Source organism: Brassica rapa, chromosome A03 (genome assembly GCF_000309985.2).
Source record: "Brassica rapa cultivar Chiifu-401-42 chromosome A03, CAAS_Brap_v3.01, whole genome shotgun sequence".
Classification (NCBI taxonomy): domain Eukaryota; kingdom Viridiplantae; phylum Streptophyta; class Magnoliopsida; order Brassicales; family Brassicaceae; genus Brassica; species Brassica rapa.
In genome coordinates, this window is record NC_024797.2 from 13,545,181 (window position 1) to 13,561,977 (window position 16,797).

Sequence of the window (16,797 nt, forward strand, 5' to 3'; positions counted from 1 at the left end):
AGCTATTAAAAAATTGATCAATGTAACTCACTCATCTCAGTTATAAGTGTTATAATTAGGATAATACTAAAGAAACAATATTATGTTGCAAGCTTTACAAATAAAGTTTATAACTAATTTGTGAAATGCTTATCACATAAGTGTATAATTTATATGAAACTTGACATATAGTTTGCAAAAATTATATTAAATTTAATTAATATCAAAAAATAATATATATATATATAATAATTAAAATTCTTGAATTAGTAAAAAAATTAAAACATAAATATACCCATCCTTTCAACTAATGTAGTTATGGCTACGTCACAAGTGTATAGTTATACAACATCACAAATTCAATATAATTATCAAAATCCCTTACTATTCATTTAAACAAAATATTTTTACCCAAATGTAATTACAAAAAAAAATACGAATATGATTAAAAAGTATAAATATAAAAACAAAATTTCTAAAAATATGTAAAACAAAATATATACCCGTCCTCTGGAGGGCGGGTCAGAATCTAGTGTAAATTACTTTTACATCATTTATAACTAATGCAAAAATATAAAATAAATGATGCTAAATGACTCTTTTTTTGTAGTGTTCTTGGATCAAACCAGACCTCATAATCCCATCATACATCATTTGAGTTACGCTTAAGAGGTGGGGGTCTATCTGGTGGTGGGTTATTATTCATCATTTGCTAACAACAAAACGAAACTAACAATGAAAACTAAACCGCATGCAAAGACAAAGACATCAAAAACGATATGCATAGCCATCTTCAATAACAAACTATGTTAATACATCAAGAACAACCTCATGATAATTACATAGAGTATGCAACTAGTGCACACAAAGTCAACAAACACAATTTTCAACAATTTCATAGAGATTGAATATCACTTAATAGAAATAAAAAGTAGAGAAGAAAATAATGTCAGAGATTCTTACGCGAAAGATAACAGAAGATCTCGATTCATTTTGAGTTCAACTCAAACACTAATTTCTCTTGCCTCTTGGATTGAATTTGAGAACTCTCAAATTTATGATTTTCAAAATTTTTAAAGAAGATATTATACATATTTAGCAATGTTTTTTTTTTTTTAATTTATACATATTCAAAAGTGTCTTTCTAAATATATTTATAATTTAGATGCAGCTTCAGGAAGGCGTCATGCATATTTAGAAATATTTTCCTAAACTTTTAAAAAATTAGGAGCTTTTTAAAAAAATTATGAAAAATGCTTTGAAAACATATTTATTTATATTTAGTTAGATTATTTTTATAAATCATAGTTTCAAAAATAAAAAGAAATATAATATCGATGGTATATGCGAATTTGGATTTGGTTTTATTTGTGATATATTTATAGAACTAGAAAATGATTGAATTAAAGTGTGAGGGCTGAAGATGTATCTTTGTTTTGAGTAAAGTTATGGTGATAACTAGATATCTCCATATCCCTAACGCATTTAAATTTTGTTTTGTTAGGATGCATCCCCTATGAACATGCACGACACATTGTTGGCAAAGTGTATAACTTTCAATAAATTATTAAATCATATAGTGATGATATGTTTGTACGCCTTAACTATGAAGTGTATATATACAAATACATTATAAATCACCGAAGAACGTTTCAAGTGATTCTTCACTCGAAAGGACATGTATAGTGGATTTGAATCATTAGGTCTTTAATTTGTGTGTTTTTAGTTTTGTTAGACTTGATATAATTAAAATATTTAATCTCAAAGCTTTTGAAGCAAAGACTCATCAACCGCTAGGTTACAGAAGGTCCAAAAAGATACTGTTTAGCATAAATTCTATAGTTTCCATCCTCTGTAATGTATAAACCTAAGGAAATTGATATGGTGGTTTCTTACTATTAAAGTAGTTATACAATATCTTTTGCAAAGAGAAAAGCTTTAAGCAGTTAGATAAGAAAGTTTGGATTAGCAAGTTTTAGTGGATCAAGAAAATATTACAACTAAGAAGAGAAGTTGATTGGAGTGTGAATGAGTGAGTATGATAAAGCCAAGTCATAGAGAAAGAACAAATTTTAGATTTGATTCATTCACAAGATGGTTCAACTACCACCTACCTCTTCTTATAGCGTCTCTAGTTACTAGAGTCTAAACAATTTACTTTATTTCATCTTTTTCATATATACTTTTTGTCAACTTTTCATATTATACTTATATATATATGTTTATTTAATGTTTTGTATTTCTGGTGTAAATCAACATCCAATATTAAGAATTTTAAAGAAAAATAAAAAAGCATTATCGACATAACAATTTAACACATTTTAAATTTATATTATTAATAATATTTTTATTTTAAGAAATAATTTTTAATTCCCTATATTTTTAACTAAAACATCTTAAATTATGGATATTTGTTGATGAAGTGGAATAATTTTGGAGCCTTCACGAAAAGCGTAATTAATATTTATGGTTCTGCTATAACGTTTTCAGCTCACCAAGTGTAACAAATTTTGTTTTCATGCATTTTTAGAAATGAATTTTGTGAACGGAAACTATGTCCTAATTTTCGATAATAGCGTCACCAAACTAAAATGTCAGTTTAATCGGTACCAAATGTGAGCATAGTAAGTCGATTACATGGAAAACAAATTTTCTTGATCCACTAGATTTTAATGATGACTTGGGAAAACAAAACTCAAACAATTTGAGAAAAAACAAATACTAGCACTGTATAAATGGAATACATAAAAAATATTCTACGGTTGTTCAAAAAAAAAAAAATTTCTACGATTCTCCAATTAGTTCTCTTACACGCTTTCGTTACTACACCTTTGGAATCTGTATTTTCTATCAGAAGTCACCAATCTTTTTTTTTCTTTTTGGTTCTCAATCTTAAAAAAAAAAATCTATTCACCATATTCCTATGATATGTATACATAAAATCACGAAAAATCCATAACAAGATGTCCAAAAATATCCACAACCACACGGTGTTGTTTTCCCTTTTTTTTTATCTATTTCTTGACGTCTCCCATTTCTCTACCAATTTCTTACCATATATTATGTAGAATATGGTGCATATCATATGTAACCCTCGGGTCACAATTTCCCATATCTCTCCGTAGATTCCTCTTCTCAACTCTCAAACATAGAGAGAGTGAGAGAGAGAAAGAGAGAGCAAATAAGACAAGGCGAACAACCTCTCACATAGTTCTCTCTTCTCAAATATTACAAGAGAGAGGGAGAGAGATACTTGTGGATATAATCTAAGTTCAAGTTCATGCATGGGTGCGATGAGGACAAGGTCAGCATCAGTAGGGAGATGGGTGAACGAGGTCGTGAGTTTTGTTGTGTTTTGTCTGTTGGACATCTTTGATTATTTGCTCTGTCTTCTCTACAAAACAGCTGATTATCTCCTCGAAGCAGAGTGGAAGCCTTGCTATTGCTTGTCACCCAAGAAACTCATCACCACAAGTCGAGGGAACATCCTCTTATCCCATAACAATTGTGAATCCAAGATCCTCACTGTTTCTCCGCTGCAACAACTTAGGTATTCAATTTTTTTTTGGAAATTATTTGAAAAAATAAAATGAAAAAACATGTCATTTTACTTGGAAGAAACGTGGCTTGTTCGTCCAACAACAACGTTGTCCAAGATTCATGTCAATATGTTTTGTTTTCATTGCAATATTAATTAATTGTTGAAAAATGCGATAGAAAAAGACTTAAATTTCTCTTATACACACGTATTAATCCCTTTTGCATTTTCAAGAAAATAATACTATTACTAATTATGACTGCTATGCAGAAAATAGGATCCATGTTTGATTCGGTTTACTAATTTAACCGGCCGGTTTTGCATGTAGCGGACGTTCCAAGATTGAGCTAGAGGAGATCTCAGAGACTCTGTATTCTCGTCCTTCTCTTCTATCAGATCACCTCTCTAAGCTCTCCATTATAGATCTCACAAAATGGGTAGTGAATATGACTCGGTCACATTCTGATTGTGGCGAGATCAAGACAAGTAAGAAAAGAAGGAAAACGTTGAAGTCGAGCTTCACTGTCGTTGAGATGCTTCAAGGCAAGATCAGACCGCAGAATTTGAGCCAACAAATCTCGAGATGGTCGGATTGTGATTGTGGATTTTGTACTTGTTGGAATTCAACTTGTGTCAAAGATCAGTCCCTTTTTGTCAAAACTCAGTTCCCTAACGGTAAGATATTCACATTTTCTATAAATAATACCACAAAAAGTAAAAAATAAATAAATAAACAGAAATATATATATATATATCTTTTCATATTTTCTTAAAGGTACAATTATCAAAACAAAATATAGAGATATAGGTATTTTCATGTCAAATCCCATGATTTTTTTAATCAAAACCAGGTGAAAATTTGAAAGTTGGTATATTTTGCATTCCATATCATCTTATTTTAAAAGCGAGATTCTATATTAATGATTAATCCAATGACATAGTTTATTTAAATATGTGTGCAAAATTTCCGAGTCATCTCAAACATCAAAACTATTTAGTGTCCACTTTCAATTTTGAACATTTTCGTAGGTAATATTGAGAATGAAGACGTGTTGTTCATCCACGGCTTCATATCTTCATCGGCGTTTTGGACAGAGACGGTATTTCCAAGGTTGTCGAAATCCAAGTATAGACTATTTGCCGTAGATCTCTTAGGGTTTGGGAAGAGCCCTAAGCCTGCGGATTCACTCTACACGATGAGAGAGCATGTGGAGATGATCGAGAAATCGGTATTGCTTAAACACAATGTGAAGTCGTTCCACATTGTGGCTCACTCTTTGGGTTGCATATTGGCTCTTGGTTTAGTCGCTAAGCACGGTGGTTCCATCAAGTCACTAACCCTCCTCGCTCCGGTTAGTAAATCAATTAGTTTGCATTTGAATCCTTACAAACATAATACGACTTTGTGAAAAAGGAAATTCTTGTAAAATTATAAATTCTGCGCGTAAATAATTTTTAAATGTAATGGTTGTTCTAGATAAATTTGATTAAAACATCACAAAAAGTATTAGAATTCAGGAACACCTGGAATATAAACGTAAAAAATACTATGATGGTTAAGTAATGTATGATATGTCAACATCTTATGGTATAATTTTCAGATTATAATAGCAACCTTACAAAAGAACTTGTTGAACTAAGTACTATATTATCATTCCAATTAAAATGGCTTGGTAAAAGTTTTTCATGTGGACTTGCATTCTCATCACAATATAATTTTAATTTTGGTGAGACCAAAAGACTATACGCATTCGTGAATCATGACCAATCGTGATGCTACGATTTATATATATACATGTGTACGCTTTTCTGAGATTTGACACGTGTGCATGTATGGCGAAGCCGTACCATCCGGTGCCGACGACGGAGGCGGAGCCAAGGCAGTACGTGATGAAGAAGGTTGCACCACGGAGGATTTGGCCGCCCATAGCGTTTGGAGCGTCGATGGCTTGTTGGTATGAACACATTAGCCGTACCATTTGTCTTCTCATCTGCAAGAACCATCGTCTTTGGCAATTTCTTGCCAAACTCATCACCCGTAATAATAGGTATCTACACTTTCATTCATATTAAATTAAATTAAATTAATGAATGAAAATGTAGAGATGGCGTAAGGTTTTCAATTAAAAGTTACATCAAATAGCTAGCTAGTATATTGACACAATGGGAAAATAGAAAATACTTAGGCAACCTAACGATGAAGAGATGAGCTAAATATTATAAGCTAATACTAAGTTCTAACCTACCGAACCTATTAGTGTATGGAGCATTTTGAATGTTACTTTGATATGTGTCATGCCTACATATAGTATAATAATTATCTCTATTCTATATATAGTAAAAATATTTATCTCTAGTCTATCTATGGTTGGAGTTGTTTGGAATAATAAGAAAAAATAAAAACAGAATCAACTAAATTAAATTGGAACACAAAGAAACCGAAATTTGTTAAGCTATTTATCTATTGCAGGACAGTGAACTTTCTAATAGAAGGGTTTATGTGCCACACGCATAACGCGGCGTGGCACACTCTACACAACATAATATGTGGAGTAGGGAGCAAACTGGATTCGTATTTGGACATCGTACGAGACAAACTGAAGTGTAATGTCACCATCTTCCATGGAAGAGACGATGAGGTAGTACCTGTTGAGTGTAGCTACAATGTTCAAAGTCGGATTCCTCGAGCACGTGTTAAGGTTGTTGAGAACAAAGATCACATAACTTTAGTTGTCGGAAGGCAAGTGGAGTTTGCTAAAGAGCTCGAGGAGATTTGGAAGAGCTCTTCTTGCTAAAACCAGGTTGTGGTTACTATCAATTGATCAAATATATATGAAGGGTTTTTTTTTTTTACAAAAATTTAAGCGAAAGTCTTTTGACTGTCATTAAGTACTGAATATTTTATGTTACTTGGCTATTATTTGTTGTGAGTTGGGAAAGAAGAGTAATAATAGTTTTACTATGCGTATTAATATTATTGTGATGACTTGCTTATGTGAAGAACCACAGAGTTTAAATCTGCCGCTCCCTCTTTTTTTTTTTCCTTTTTTGTTCAAAGCCATTACACTTCAGAGAATCTTTATGTGGTCTTTGCCAAGAGTTTGTTTCACTTTCTTAGGGTGAGAAAGTTACCCCTATCCCACTACTACGTGGAATCATTTATAAGATCTGCAACCGTGTCTCTAGAGTCACTAGACTTTGCTACATTAACAGAGCTTTCAACCATTATAGATCTACCATTGCCAACCAAATACCATAACCCTCTCCACATAATAAAATCCCTTATGCTTCTCCAAACATACGAAGTGATAATTATACATGACAGTCTGATTCATTCAACCATAACTAAACCATAGTTTTTGTTTGCCAACCAAAAAAAAAAAACAACACTAGAAGTTAACCTTGCAAATTGTCTGATTTTCGTTTCACCTCCAAAGAACAATGTGGAGTACTAGGACAAGCGGAATTCGAATTATTGGTTTTTTCTCACCTGTGCTTGCGTTTGGATGGTGGCATGTTCCTCATGCTGCTGCCTCCTCCACCGCTGCTTCTGCCTCCTCCACCACCGCCGGTTCCAGGACGCGATTTCCCAAACGCTCTCATCTTCCTTCTCTTCCTCTCTTCCTCACTGTCAGACTCAGCTCCATGCTCTCTGTCTGCATTAGTAGCTTCTCTCTCCAGCTCGTCCCATGTCTTACCCTTCTCTTCCTCTGATTCTTCCTCTGAGTCCTCTTCTTCATCGTCCTCTGACTCAACCAGTGAAGCGCTGTCTGAATCCTCGTCCTCTGACTCAGACTCAACCTCCACATCTGAGGCCTCATACTCTTTGTCTGACTCCTCAGAGCCACCAGATTCTGAATCGCTTCCATCCAAGTTCAAAAACTCCCACCCACCTTCCTCTACAAAGCTCTGTGGATCATCAGTGATTGTCTTGAGGATCTGCCTCCAGTTCAGATTCAGCTTGCTCTCGTAGTACTTTATATCAGTAGTGTCAAGCCATTCCTTTATCCCTTCTAGAGAAGTAGTGGGAATAGAGTCAACCCTGAGAACATCTTTCTTGAAGTCCTTGAAGATTATGGCCATGTCAAAGTTCTTCTGCCCAAACCCAACTCTCTCCAGATTCACAATCTCAATCTCACTCAAACTGACCACAAAAAAGGGCATTTCAGTGATCTCTACAAGGCAGCTGGAGGTCGGGATGATGAAAGCGTTTGTCTTATGCGGCACACCATAGAACCCAAGCTCTCTCAGTGGTTGATCAAACTCAAGGTCCAAACTTGCAAACTGAGGTTGTTGCCACATATCATTGACTCGGCTTGCAAAATGGTTGAAGTCCATGTTGATCTTGTTTTTCCTAGCCCTCTCCCGCTGCTCTTCATCAATCTCGTCTGGGTCATAGGCTGATCTCCTTCCACCGCCTAAGGATTGCACAACATCCATCACCTCAACATAGAACTGGACGTCCTTTGTTTTCTTGTTTGCTACCATGATGTGGTTGTGCAGGTGAAAGTGCAGGACGGTTATCATCTCCTTCTCAGCAGGCTGGAAAAACGCGTGCTTAATGTTTCCAAACAGGACATCCACGCGCTCATTGGGCCTAGTTGTAGAATATCTGAAACCATTGGCATGAGCTTCGAGTGTTCCAGGAATCCTCTTGCGACCGCTAAACTGTGGACGGATCCATAGATCAGACAACCTGAGAGGTTTGAACTTGTTTCCTGCAAGCTGAAGCTTCTCCTGGGTAACCAGTGTTGCCCTCTCGATTCTTTCCGACTCACGAGCATTGACTTGCCGTCTCAGGGTCTTAATCGCCTGAACCACTTCACTGCTATGCTTTGAATCCTTGGACCGGAATGAAACCTCCTTGAGGTATATAGCTCCCTGGTTTTTCAAAGTGTTGGAGTCAGGAGGGTTGAAGGGTGTACCGGGGACATTGAAAATGATACGGATGTAGTTATTCTGGCTGCTCTCATGCTGGTTTGATACTGTTCTGATCGCTGATACATGGAATGGAACCAAGCTACCATAGATGGGTAACAATAAAGCCTCGTTCTTCTGATCAACTTGAATCATCAAATCCCGAGGCTGAGGCACATCATTAACGTTCTTGTAGGCAACCATATCAGTGGAAGCCTTTGCAGTAGACCGTCGGTCTCCAGAACCGGAACTGTCACCAGCAAGCCTTCTGGCAGTTTCTTCATTTTTCTGGCGTGCAAGCTCTGCCTGGTGCTGTTTCCGCAGCTCCTCTTTAGACACCACATGATCATCTGATCTAAGAGCTGTTTTTGTCATGTAGTTCTCTGGTCCAGCGGTCCTTGCCTTCTTCCTTGGCTTCTCTTCTTCTTCCTCCTTGAATGAATAAGCCACATCCTTAACAGCTTTGGAGCACTTTGTAGTCAAGATCTCAGGATTCTGATCTTTAACAATAACAGTATCTGCCAGTAATAGCGAGAATTTCTTGTTCTTGCTGCGGCTCTCCTCCTCACATTCCAAGTTCTGGAACCCAAGAGACACATTAAACGCCATCTCAGATCTCAACACTTTATCATTCTTCGCATTAATATTCAATCCAGACTCTCTGAATTCAAGACCGATACCAGTACCAGCAGACTTGGTTAGCTTGTCAACCAACTCAGGAGCTTCCTTTTCAACCACAGAGAGGGCAGCTTGATAGATAGTATTCAACTTAGTTCCTGGCCTCAGAGCATTAATTGCAGCTTCATGTGCCTTGAGAAGAACTTCATAAGCCTTGCTCTGGAGAGGAGTTGCATCTATTAGGTAAGTCCTAGCAACATTGGAGCAATAGCTATTGTACCGAGCACCAACAGCGCATATAATGATGCTCGCTGGATCATAAGTGAGCAATTCATCATCACTTGCAGCACTAGGCTTCAGATCAAACTTGCCTCCACTCTGAAATATGGGAGGGTAGCATATGTCAACATTCTCTGCCTTCAGCTTCACATTGGCTTTCGTTGGCTCAAGTATTGCTTTCTCAGTGACATCCATCAACGAAGAGTGGGTGACATCTTTCTCCTCATCGATAATATTCTCAAGTTTAGGAACAACAACATTCTTCATCACGCTGTAGGCTAGATACGCAGCTTTCTTCACATTAATGATCTCAGTTCCGTCTTTTACCGCAAACAGATCCGACAACCCCGCAGTGATATCCACAAACTGAAACATTGCATTCTTTAGCCTCTCAGTCCACGTCTCCAGAAACTTACCTTCAGGAGCCTCACGAGCAATGTGTCCCACAACTTGAGACTCCTTTCCATCACCCACAGATAGATCACGGATGGCACGAAAAATGGCATCCATCTGCCCTGCTCCATCATCACCTTTAGCCTTCACATGCATAACAACATCAATCCTCAACTCATCAAGTGCAGGCTTTTTCACAACTTCAAGCAGAGTTGCCTTGCTCTTGCTGCACAAGAAATGGATCTTCTTCGGCGTGAAAACCATGATCGTATCAGGAAACTCATACCCAAGAAGCCAAATGTTCAAAGCCGACGATTTCAGGTAGCGCAGATCATCGGAAGCAGGAGGGGTAGCTACAGCAAGAGCGTCAGCAGATCCCCAGAGGTCTTCACTGTGCTGATTCCAGTGTGCATACAAGGCTCTTGTGCGTGAGATGAAGTTCTTGACATCAATTTCGTAGGTGTTCGCAGCTCTTGGAGGCGCTCTTGGAGGCAGGCCAGCAGGAGCTCGTGCGTTACCGTTTCGAGTGTCTCCCATCTAAAGAGAGCACAGAAGAAACTTATATGAGAAAGAAGTTGCAATATATATTCAGAAACAAGGAAAAGTTATCATAAACCTAAAGCTTTCAAAGAGCCGTTATTCCAATCATTACTTGGTCACAATCTATCATATACGTGAACAAGAAAGCTATCATAAACTCGAGAGACACACACAGACTAAAAGGTTTCACAAATCAGAATTTATATCGCAAATCAGACTCAATGCATGACAAAAAAATGAAACTTTCGTAAACTATTTCAAGCAACAGAATCATCAAGGTTGCAGCTTTTACATACATCTCCAGTAAATACTAACTTAACGCATAGTTTAATCAGGAGCTCGTGCGTTACCGTCCCTTTTAAAGAGAAGGAAGTTGCAATATATATACTCAGAAACAAGAAAGATAGAATCACACAAACCTAAAGCTTCCGAAAATCAAAGAGTCATTTCTCTCTTCAATTTAGGGTTTCATAGATTGAAGCTTAGATTCAGAGCGAATGCCACTCATTTCACAAAAACCATTAACAAAATTAGAGTAGAGAACAAACCCACCTCGAATCGAATCAGAGATATCCCAAATCAACGACGAGACGCGAACAGAAGCACGCCGCGAAACCCTAGAAATCGAATAACGAAGAACAAGACGGTTAATTTACTGGGGAAATGCAGCGAAATCGAAACAGATCGAGTGAGGAAACATGATTTTAGACCAGGATTCGAATCAAAGAACACGAAAAGAGATTAGAACAAGCTGAATCCGAGATTAAAAAGACTGAGAAATCGAAAAGGGAAAAACAAGGAGATACTTACCCAGAGGGTTTGATGACGGAGGAGACCAACGTGGTAAGCTCTACACGACGGAGATTAAACGAACAAAAAAAGTTCCGGCGAGGCGTAAGAGAGAATGAGACTAAGAGCTATAGAGAGAGAGAGAGAGAGAAAAGGAGGGAGGAACCGAATGGCTACTCTGCGAGGCTATTCTGCGAATGGGGAACATTTTTATTTATATAGTAGAGGGCAACGGAAAGGCCCATTAAGGCCTTTACGAATAACTAATAAGGCCCATCGTGTTGAGGAGGACCTGACTCACAGAGGCTCAGATATATGCACATCATTGTTTTGTTCTTTTCCTTACCAAAACAAAGATTCTTAGTTATAGACTTATAATCAGAATTTGGAACATTTTATATTTTAAATATAAATATTTTAAAATAAATATGGAACATTTTAACAAAAAAAATAAAAGGTATGAAAGCATAATAACAATTGAAGCTATTTTTATAAAGTTGTACACATGGAATTTTAAACGACCAATAATACGAGTCTACATCAATCTTTAAAAATATATAGAATATATTGCAAGATAAAAATGAAAAATCAACATGAAAAACTTATAAAAATTAAAATTATGGGAATCAATGAATCTATAAGAGAAAAAGTAATAATGTCGGTACTGTTTGAGTAAAGCTAAAGACTTTTTTGGCCATTTTTTTACTTTTACTATTTATAATTAGCAGAATACATGATTTCTAAGTTGTTGAATTGCTTTTTAAGAACAAAATTTTATATTTTGAAATATTATGGTTTTAATTCCATTAATTTCTAGATAAATTTTGTGAGGTTTTCTTCTATTTTTACTTTTAATAAATTTTTATATTATTAATTATTTTCATTGCAATCTATAGTTGAGCATAAGGATCATGTAATAGAATATTATGAAAGGTACATGTGGTTATAGGACAAAGAATTAGAATTAAAGCAATTTAGACATAAAAACAGAAGACAAACAAATAATATTTAAAAATATGGTAAAAACATAATTCATAATATTTTTAAAAAAGAGATTAGAAAATATGAGATATGTGAGAAAGAAAATACATGAATATAAACAGATAAGAAATTGATTAAGAAAAAGTATAGTTATGGTTAGACTAAAACTTCATAAAAAGATGAAAATAAACCCACAAGTGATAGAATAGCCTTTTATTGTAAGATATAAAAAAATAAACCCACAAAAAGATGTAAATCTTCTTTTAAAAGAAACAAATATTTAATTTATAAATATACAGGAAAATTAAGATTATAACTAGTATTTTTTTGGTATGGGATATGACAAGAGTCATTTAGCTGAATAACCACAAAATGGGCCCACCGAAAGAAAAGCTCTAGTTAATCTACTTAGATTTGATTGGTACGCTGACAAATCAGAAAAAGGTTTAAAAAAAATATTATTGTATTCAATTGGAATATTCTTGTCTTTATAATGTACATACAGTACGTTTGGGCTGAATCATCATCGTCTTCGTAGTTTCTTACATATCAGAGCCGCATTGTCAAAACGATTCAGTAGATCTGTGACGACTTCCTCAAAATCTCATGTGAGTTCTTGAATCAGAGATTCCTTTGTGTTTTAGTTCAGAAAGCTGAAAAATACCTTGTGCAGTTGTGCTTGTAATTGAACATTTTTTTTCCAGAAAATTCTTGTTGATTCTCTCCACGTATAATATATTTGTAGCAGAATGAAGGCTCTTATTCTAGTTGGAGGATTCGGAACTCGATTGAGACCGCTTACATTCAGCATTCCAAAACCCCTAGTTGATTTTGGAAACAAGCCCATGATTTTGCATCAGGTAAGGTAGTTAGCTTCTTCTCATTATGATGCATCCACTCTCTGAATCACACTTTTTGGTCGATGATTAAATTAAATAGATTGAAGCTCTAAAAGCTGCTGGAGTTACTGAAGTTGTATTAGCTATCAACCACCAACAACCAGAGGTACTACTACCTACTACTATTCATTATTTATTTACCCTGTGGTGTAGTGATGATTCTCATTGTGTTTATTTATTTTATTAAAAGGTGATGTTAAATTTTGTGAAAGAATATGAGAAAAAGCTAGAGATGAAGATCACCTTTTCTCAAGAAACCGAACCCCTCGGGACAGCAGGGCCTCTCGCTTTGGCTCGTGACAAGCTTATCGATGAATCAGGCAAACCCTTTTTTGTGCTGAACAGTGATGTTATCTGCGAATATCCACTGCTCGAGATGATCGAATTTCACAAGAATCACGCTGCTGAAGCTTCAATCATGGTGACCAAAGTAGATGATTCTTCTAAGTACGGTGTGGTGGTTATGGAGGAGGAAGGTAAAGAAGAATCAAGAGTTGAAAGTTTCGTTGAGAAACCAAAACATTTTGTAGGGGACAAGATCAACGCTGGGATATACCTCTTGAACCCGTCTGTGCTGGACATGATCGAGCTGAGACGGACGTCGATAGAGAAAGAGATATTCCCTAAGATAGCGTCAGAGAAGAAGCTTTACGCCATGGTGCTACCAGGTTTTTGGATGGACATTGGTCAGCCAAAAGATTACTTAACAGGGCAGAGAATGTATCTCCGCTATCTAAGAAAGAATGCACCAGAGGAGCTTTTAGCGTCGTCCGGAGATCACGTGATCGGGAATGTTATTGCGGATGAGACCGCGGTTATAGGGGAACGATGCTTGATAGGACCTGATGTGGTGATTGGTCCAGGATGTGTGATTGAATCCGGTGTGAGATTGTTTGGTTGCACTGTTATGCGCGGTTCTCGGATCAAGGAACATGCTTGTGTGTCTGATAGTATCGTGGGATGGGATTCAACCGTTGGAAGTTGGGCTCGTGTAGCTAACATAACGGTTCTTGGCAAAGATGTTCGTGTCGCTGATGCAGAGGTTTATAGCAGCGGGGCTTCTATCCAAGAACAAATCATATGACTAATTAATATATGTCCAGAAACTATGATTGTGTGTTTCTTTTTTTTTACTATATGATCATCATATGTCAGAATCTTTTGAACCTTTGTGGTTTTCAATTACTTTTCTTTCTTTTCAAAAATGGTTCTTATTTGACACTATTCTTAACTCAAAATAGACTAAAATCGCTCTATTATGGCTTTATTTAGGTTCCAATCTTTGTACTATCATCAGTGGCCGAAGAGCTATTGGCGTACACAAACACCATACGCTAGTGGCTGTGCCAGCAACGACAAGAGAAGGCAAATACTTCTGCCAATTGCTTGGTTGATCACTATATGAGAACTTTGTTTGGAAGATGAATCAAACATTATATGGTTGTGAGGCTAAAAGGTATTGATTTAAAAGAAAACTAGATTTTGACCCGCGTTTTGAAAACGCGGAATAATTATTCGGTGAAAACTTAATATAACATTTTACCTGAAGCAACATTCTATTTTCCCTTTAACTCTAACAGACAAGCTTTAAGCTACATTGTTCTCTTCTTCTAACAAAGACATTTGATCCTTTATGTTCTTGAATTTTTTCTCCACTACCTTGATGAGTCTGTTAAGCTTTGTAATTACAGACTCCTCAAGTAAAGAAGATGCTTGACTCATCTCCACATTTCCAAACAAGAAAGATCTATCTCCTATTTTTTCATAAGCATCATATGGGTCTACTAACATATTTCTCCAGTCTTCAACTTTAAATCAATATTATTTCTTGGATAAAACTGTCATTTTATCCAGATTTTCATCAAGTTTGTCTTCTGTGGAATCATCGTCTTCTGGATCATGGAGAGTAATAGAAGGTAAAATGCATGTGACATTCAGCTGAAAAAAACAATGAATTAGTTTTAAAAAGAAGAAGCAAAATAAAAAAAAATATAAACAAAACAAGGCAATGTAAAAACTTACATTTTCTTTAGATTCAACATTAGAACATCTGGATGGAACCGTTAGTATCAGTGTATTTCTCACACAAAAAGGTAGGTGTAGACTGTTGAACCTCCGTAGGAATCACAAATTTTGTTAATATAGGATATTCTGGAATACTTTCCTAATACTTTATAAATTCTTCTTGAAATCAACAAAACCACACAGTTTCAGGAGCAATATGTGAAAGGAAATAATGAGTAAATCCAAACTTTTTGTTCAAATCATGATCTTTCCAAAGTCTTTGGAATGTTTTCCTAAAATTTTACAAATCCTTCCTGAAATCAACACAGCACAGTTCCACGAGCAACATCTGAAATCCTAACGAGCAAAAACAAGAACAGGCTACTAATTCAAACATATGATGGACTCAATTAAATCAAAAGTTCACAACACAACATGATTCAATTATGGTATACTCAAAGACCACCAAACACGTGATGCATTTACTGTTTACACTGACACTAGTCACTCACTCACTCACTCATATATCAAAATAAGAATGAACAAATTAAGCAAGACTTAGAGATGAATCCTAGAGCATCAAACAAAGACCACCAAACACGTGTTACACCCTCATTTACTAATATATCATGTGTTAGTAAATGAACACTTATTATCAAGCCTTACCGAGATTAAAAATTTCTTACAAAATATCAAAGGTCACGAGATTTATCTTGAAACACCAAGAACCACTATTTTTGTAGATGCTTCAAAACTGTGTTTTAAATATCAATATCACGAGGTCCAATCTGCTGATATGATCATCATATAAACTGGAGACAGTCACGTGAGAAGGAAGGAGCTTGTACCTGCTAAACTGCAAAATAAAGAGAAGGGAAAGCAGTTACAGTCAAGAGATTTAGTTTGAAAAGCTAGTTGGTTAATTGGAGCCTTGTGGCTTAGGCTTGTTTCTCTTAGGAGATTCAAGATAGCTTTCCTTGTAATCCTCTGTTCTTGATAGAAATATACGTGAGTTTTATCAAATTGGTGCCGGTGAGCGATCTGGATTGAAAAATCACGAACATCTGGTGCTGGGAAGTTATTAATCTTATATAAAACATTTTCTTCGGTGATAATACTGAACTTTGATTTTACATATTTTTCTTCTTTTCAACTACAATTCTCGTTGGGAATAATTCTGATTGTATTTATGAATGCGCAGAGCAGAGCGGTTTTGTAGTAGGTGATTGTTCTGATTGGCATGTATGGGGAGAGATTTATATTAATTAGGAAATATGAGGACTAACATCGAGTAAGGTGGTGTCTCCGGCTCAATGGTTTCACGGACCTTGGGGTAAAAAGAATTTTAATTTCTAAACTATTATTTTAAAAAAAAAATCTGATAGATATATTTTTTCAAATATTAGAAGTATTTATAAAAATACTTTCATATAAAAAAAATTTGGACCTCTTTTCTTACTTTTAATATAAAAATACATATGTTTTTTAGAAAATCGAGCCCTTATCTATTAAGAAACAGGGAAGCAACGGGTTAGGTTCGGAGTGGTCGCACCGCTTGCCCCCTATCTAAGCTGGCCCTGCTCTTTCTGATCAAACGAATTGGATCACTTGGTAGAGCATGAGCATCATTCATCTATATTGTTTAAAAACATAGCGACTAATTATCTTCGTCCCACATCGTGAAAAACATGAATAATATATCTTGTTATATAGAGAAGAAAACAGCAGATCAATTGCCGAGCTTAGTAACGTAAGCTTGTAATCCCAGTGGAGGCTACAAAGGTAATAAGACTGTTGTTGGTTAAACCGGTGTTGGTGAAAGGGGTGCGTTCTGGTCCGAGGCTCTCCCCTACTATGCAA

The 16,797-nt window shown here is 35.8% G+C and overlaps 3 protein-coding genes and 1 long non-coding RNA gene across 6 annotated transcripts; 2 read left to right on the forward strand and 2 right to left on the reverse strand.

Annotated features, from left to right (window-relative positions):
- Positions 1-643: 643 nt before the first annotated feature.
- LOC103858575 (probable lysophospholipase BODYGUARD 3) lies at positions 644-6,901 on the forward strand. Of its 2 annotated transcripts, XM_033286164.1 has the most exons (6): positions 644-3,314; positions 3,406-3,529; positions 3,846-4,192; positions 4,547-4,869; positions 5,360-5,565; positions 5,988-6,901. In XM_033286164.1, exons 1-6 carry the CDS (start codon positions 3,260-3,262, stop codon positions 6,310-6,312), a joined length of 1,380 nt encoding a protein of 459 aa, XP_033142055.1. In that variant the 5' UTR covers positions 644-3,259; the 3' UTR covers positions 6,313-6,901. The 2 variants fall into 2 exon arrangements, with proteins under 2 accessions (XP_033142055.1, XP_009134204.1); XM_009135956.3 differs by having other exon boundaries at positions 644-3,529.
- LOC103858574 (FACT complex subunit SPT16) lies at positions 6,774-11,250 on the reverse strand. Its single transcript, XM_009135955.3, has 3 exons — positions 11,075-11,250; positions 10,817-10,881; positions 6,774-10,261 (listed from the first exon to the last, which is right to left on the reverse strand). The coding sequence occupies exon 3, from the start codon at positions 10,259-10,261 to the stop codon at positions 7,004-7,006; it is 3,258 nt and encodes a 1,085-aa protein (XP_009134203.1). The 5' UTR covers positions 10,817-10,881; positions 11,075-11,250; the 3' UTR covers positions 6,774-7,003.
- A 249-nt stretch (positions 11,251-11,499) lies between these two features.
- On the forward strand, positions 11,500-14,192 carry LOC103858576 (probable mannose-1-phosphate guanylyltransferase 3). Of its 2 annotated transcripts, none has more exons than XM_009135957.3 (4): positions 11,500-12,642; positions 12,780-12,894; positions 12,974-13,039; positions 13,124-14,192. In XM_009135957.3, exons 2-4 carry the CDS (start codon positions 12,784-12,786, stop codon positions 14,015-14,017), a joined length of 1,071 nt encoding a protein of 356 aa, XP_009134205.1. In that variant the 5' UTR covers positions 11,500-12,642; positions 12,780-12,783; the 3' UTR covers positions 14,018-14,192. The 2 variants fall into 2 exon arrangements, with proteins under 2 accessions (XP_009134205.1, XP_009134206.1); XM_009135958.3 differs by having other exon boundaries at positions 12,783-12,894.
- On the reverse strand, positions 14,093-16,455 carry LOC117132380. Its single transcript, XR_004455957.1, has 2 exons — positions 14,956-16,455; positions 14,093-14,871 (listed from the first exon to the last, which is right to left on the reverse strand). It is a non-coding gene; the product is annotated as an uncharacterized LOC117132380 (long non-coding RNA).
- Between the last annotated feature and the right edge of the window lie 342 nt (positions 16,456-16,797).

Bases quoted from the DNA above. Each gene is read 5' to 3' on its own strand.
- LOC103858575 (XM_009135956.3), top strand. From the start codon at position 3,264: ATGGGTGCGATGAGGACAAGGTCAGCATCAGTAGGGAGATGGGTGAAC. The intron at 3,530-3,845 runs GTATTCAATTTT...TTTTGCATGTAG, and splicing joins TCTCCGCTGCAACAACTTAG to CGGACGTTCCAAGATTGAGC. The intron at 5,566-5,987 runs GTATCTACACTT...TATCTATTGCAG, and splicing joins CTCATCACCCGTAATAATAG to GACAGTGAACTTTCTAATAG.
- LOC103858574 (XM_009135955.3), bottom strand. From the start codon at position 10,261: ATGGGAGACACTCGAAACGGTAACGCACGAGCTCCTGCTGGCCTGCCT.
- LOC103858576 (XM_009135957.3), top strand. From the start codon at position 12,784: ATGAAGGCTCTTATTCTAGTTGGAGGATTCGGAACTCGATTGAGACCG. The intron at 12,895-12,973 runs GTAAGGTAGTTA...TAAATTAAATAG, and splicing joins AGCCCATGATTTTGCATCAG to ATTGAAGCTCTAAAAGCTGC. The intron at 13,040-13,123 runs GTACTACTACCT...TTTTATTAAAAG, and splicing joins TCAACCACCAACAACCAGAG to GTGATGTTAAATTTTGTGAA.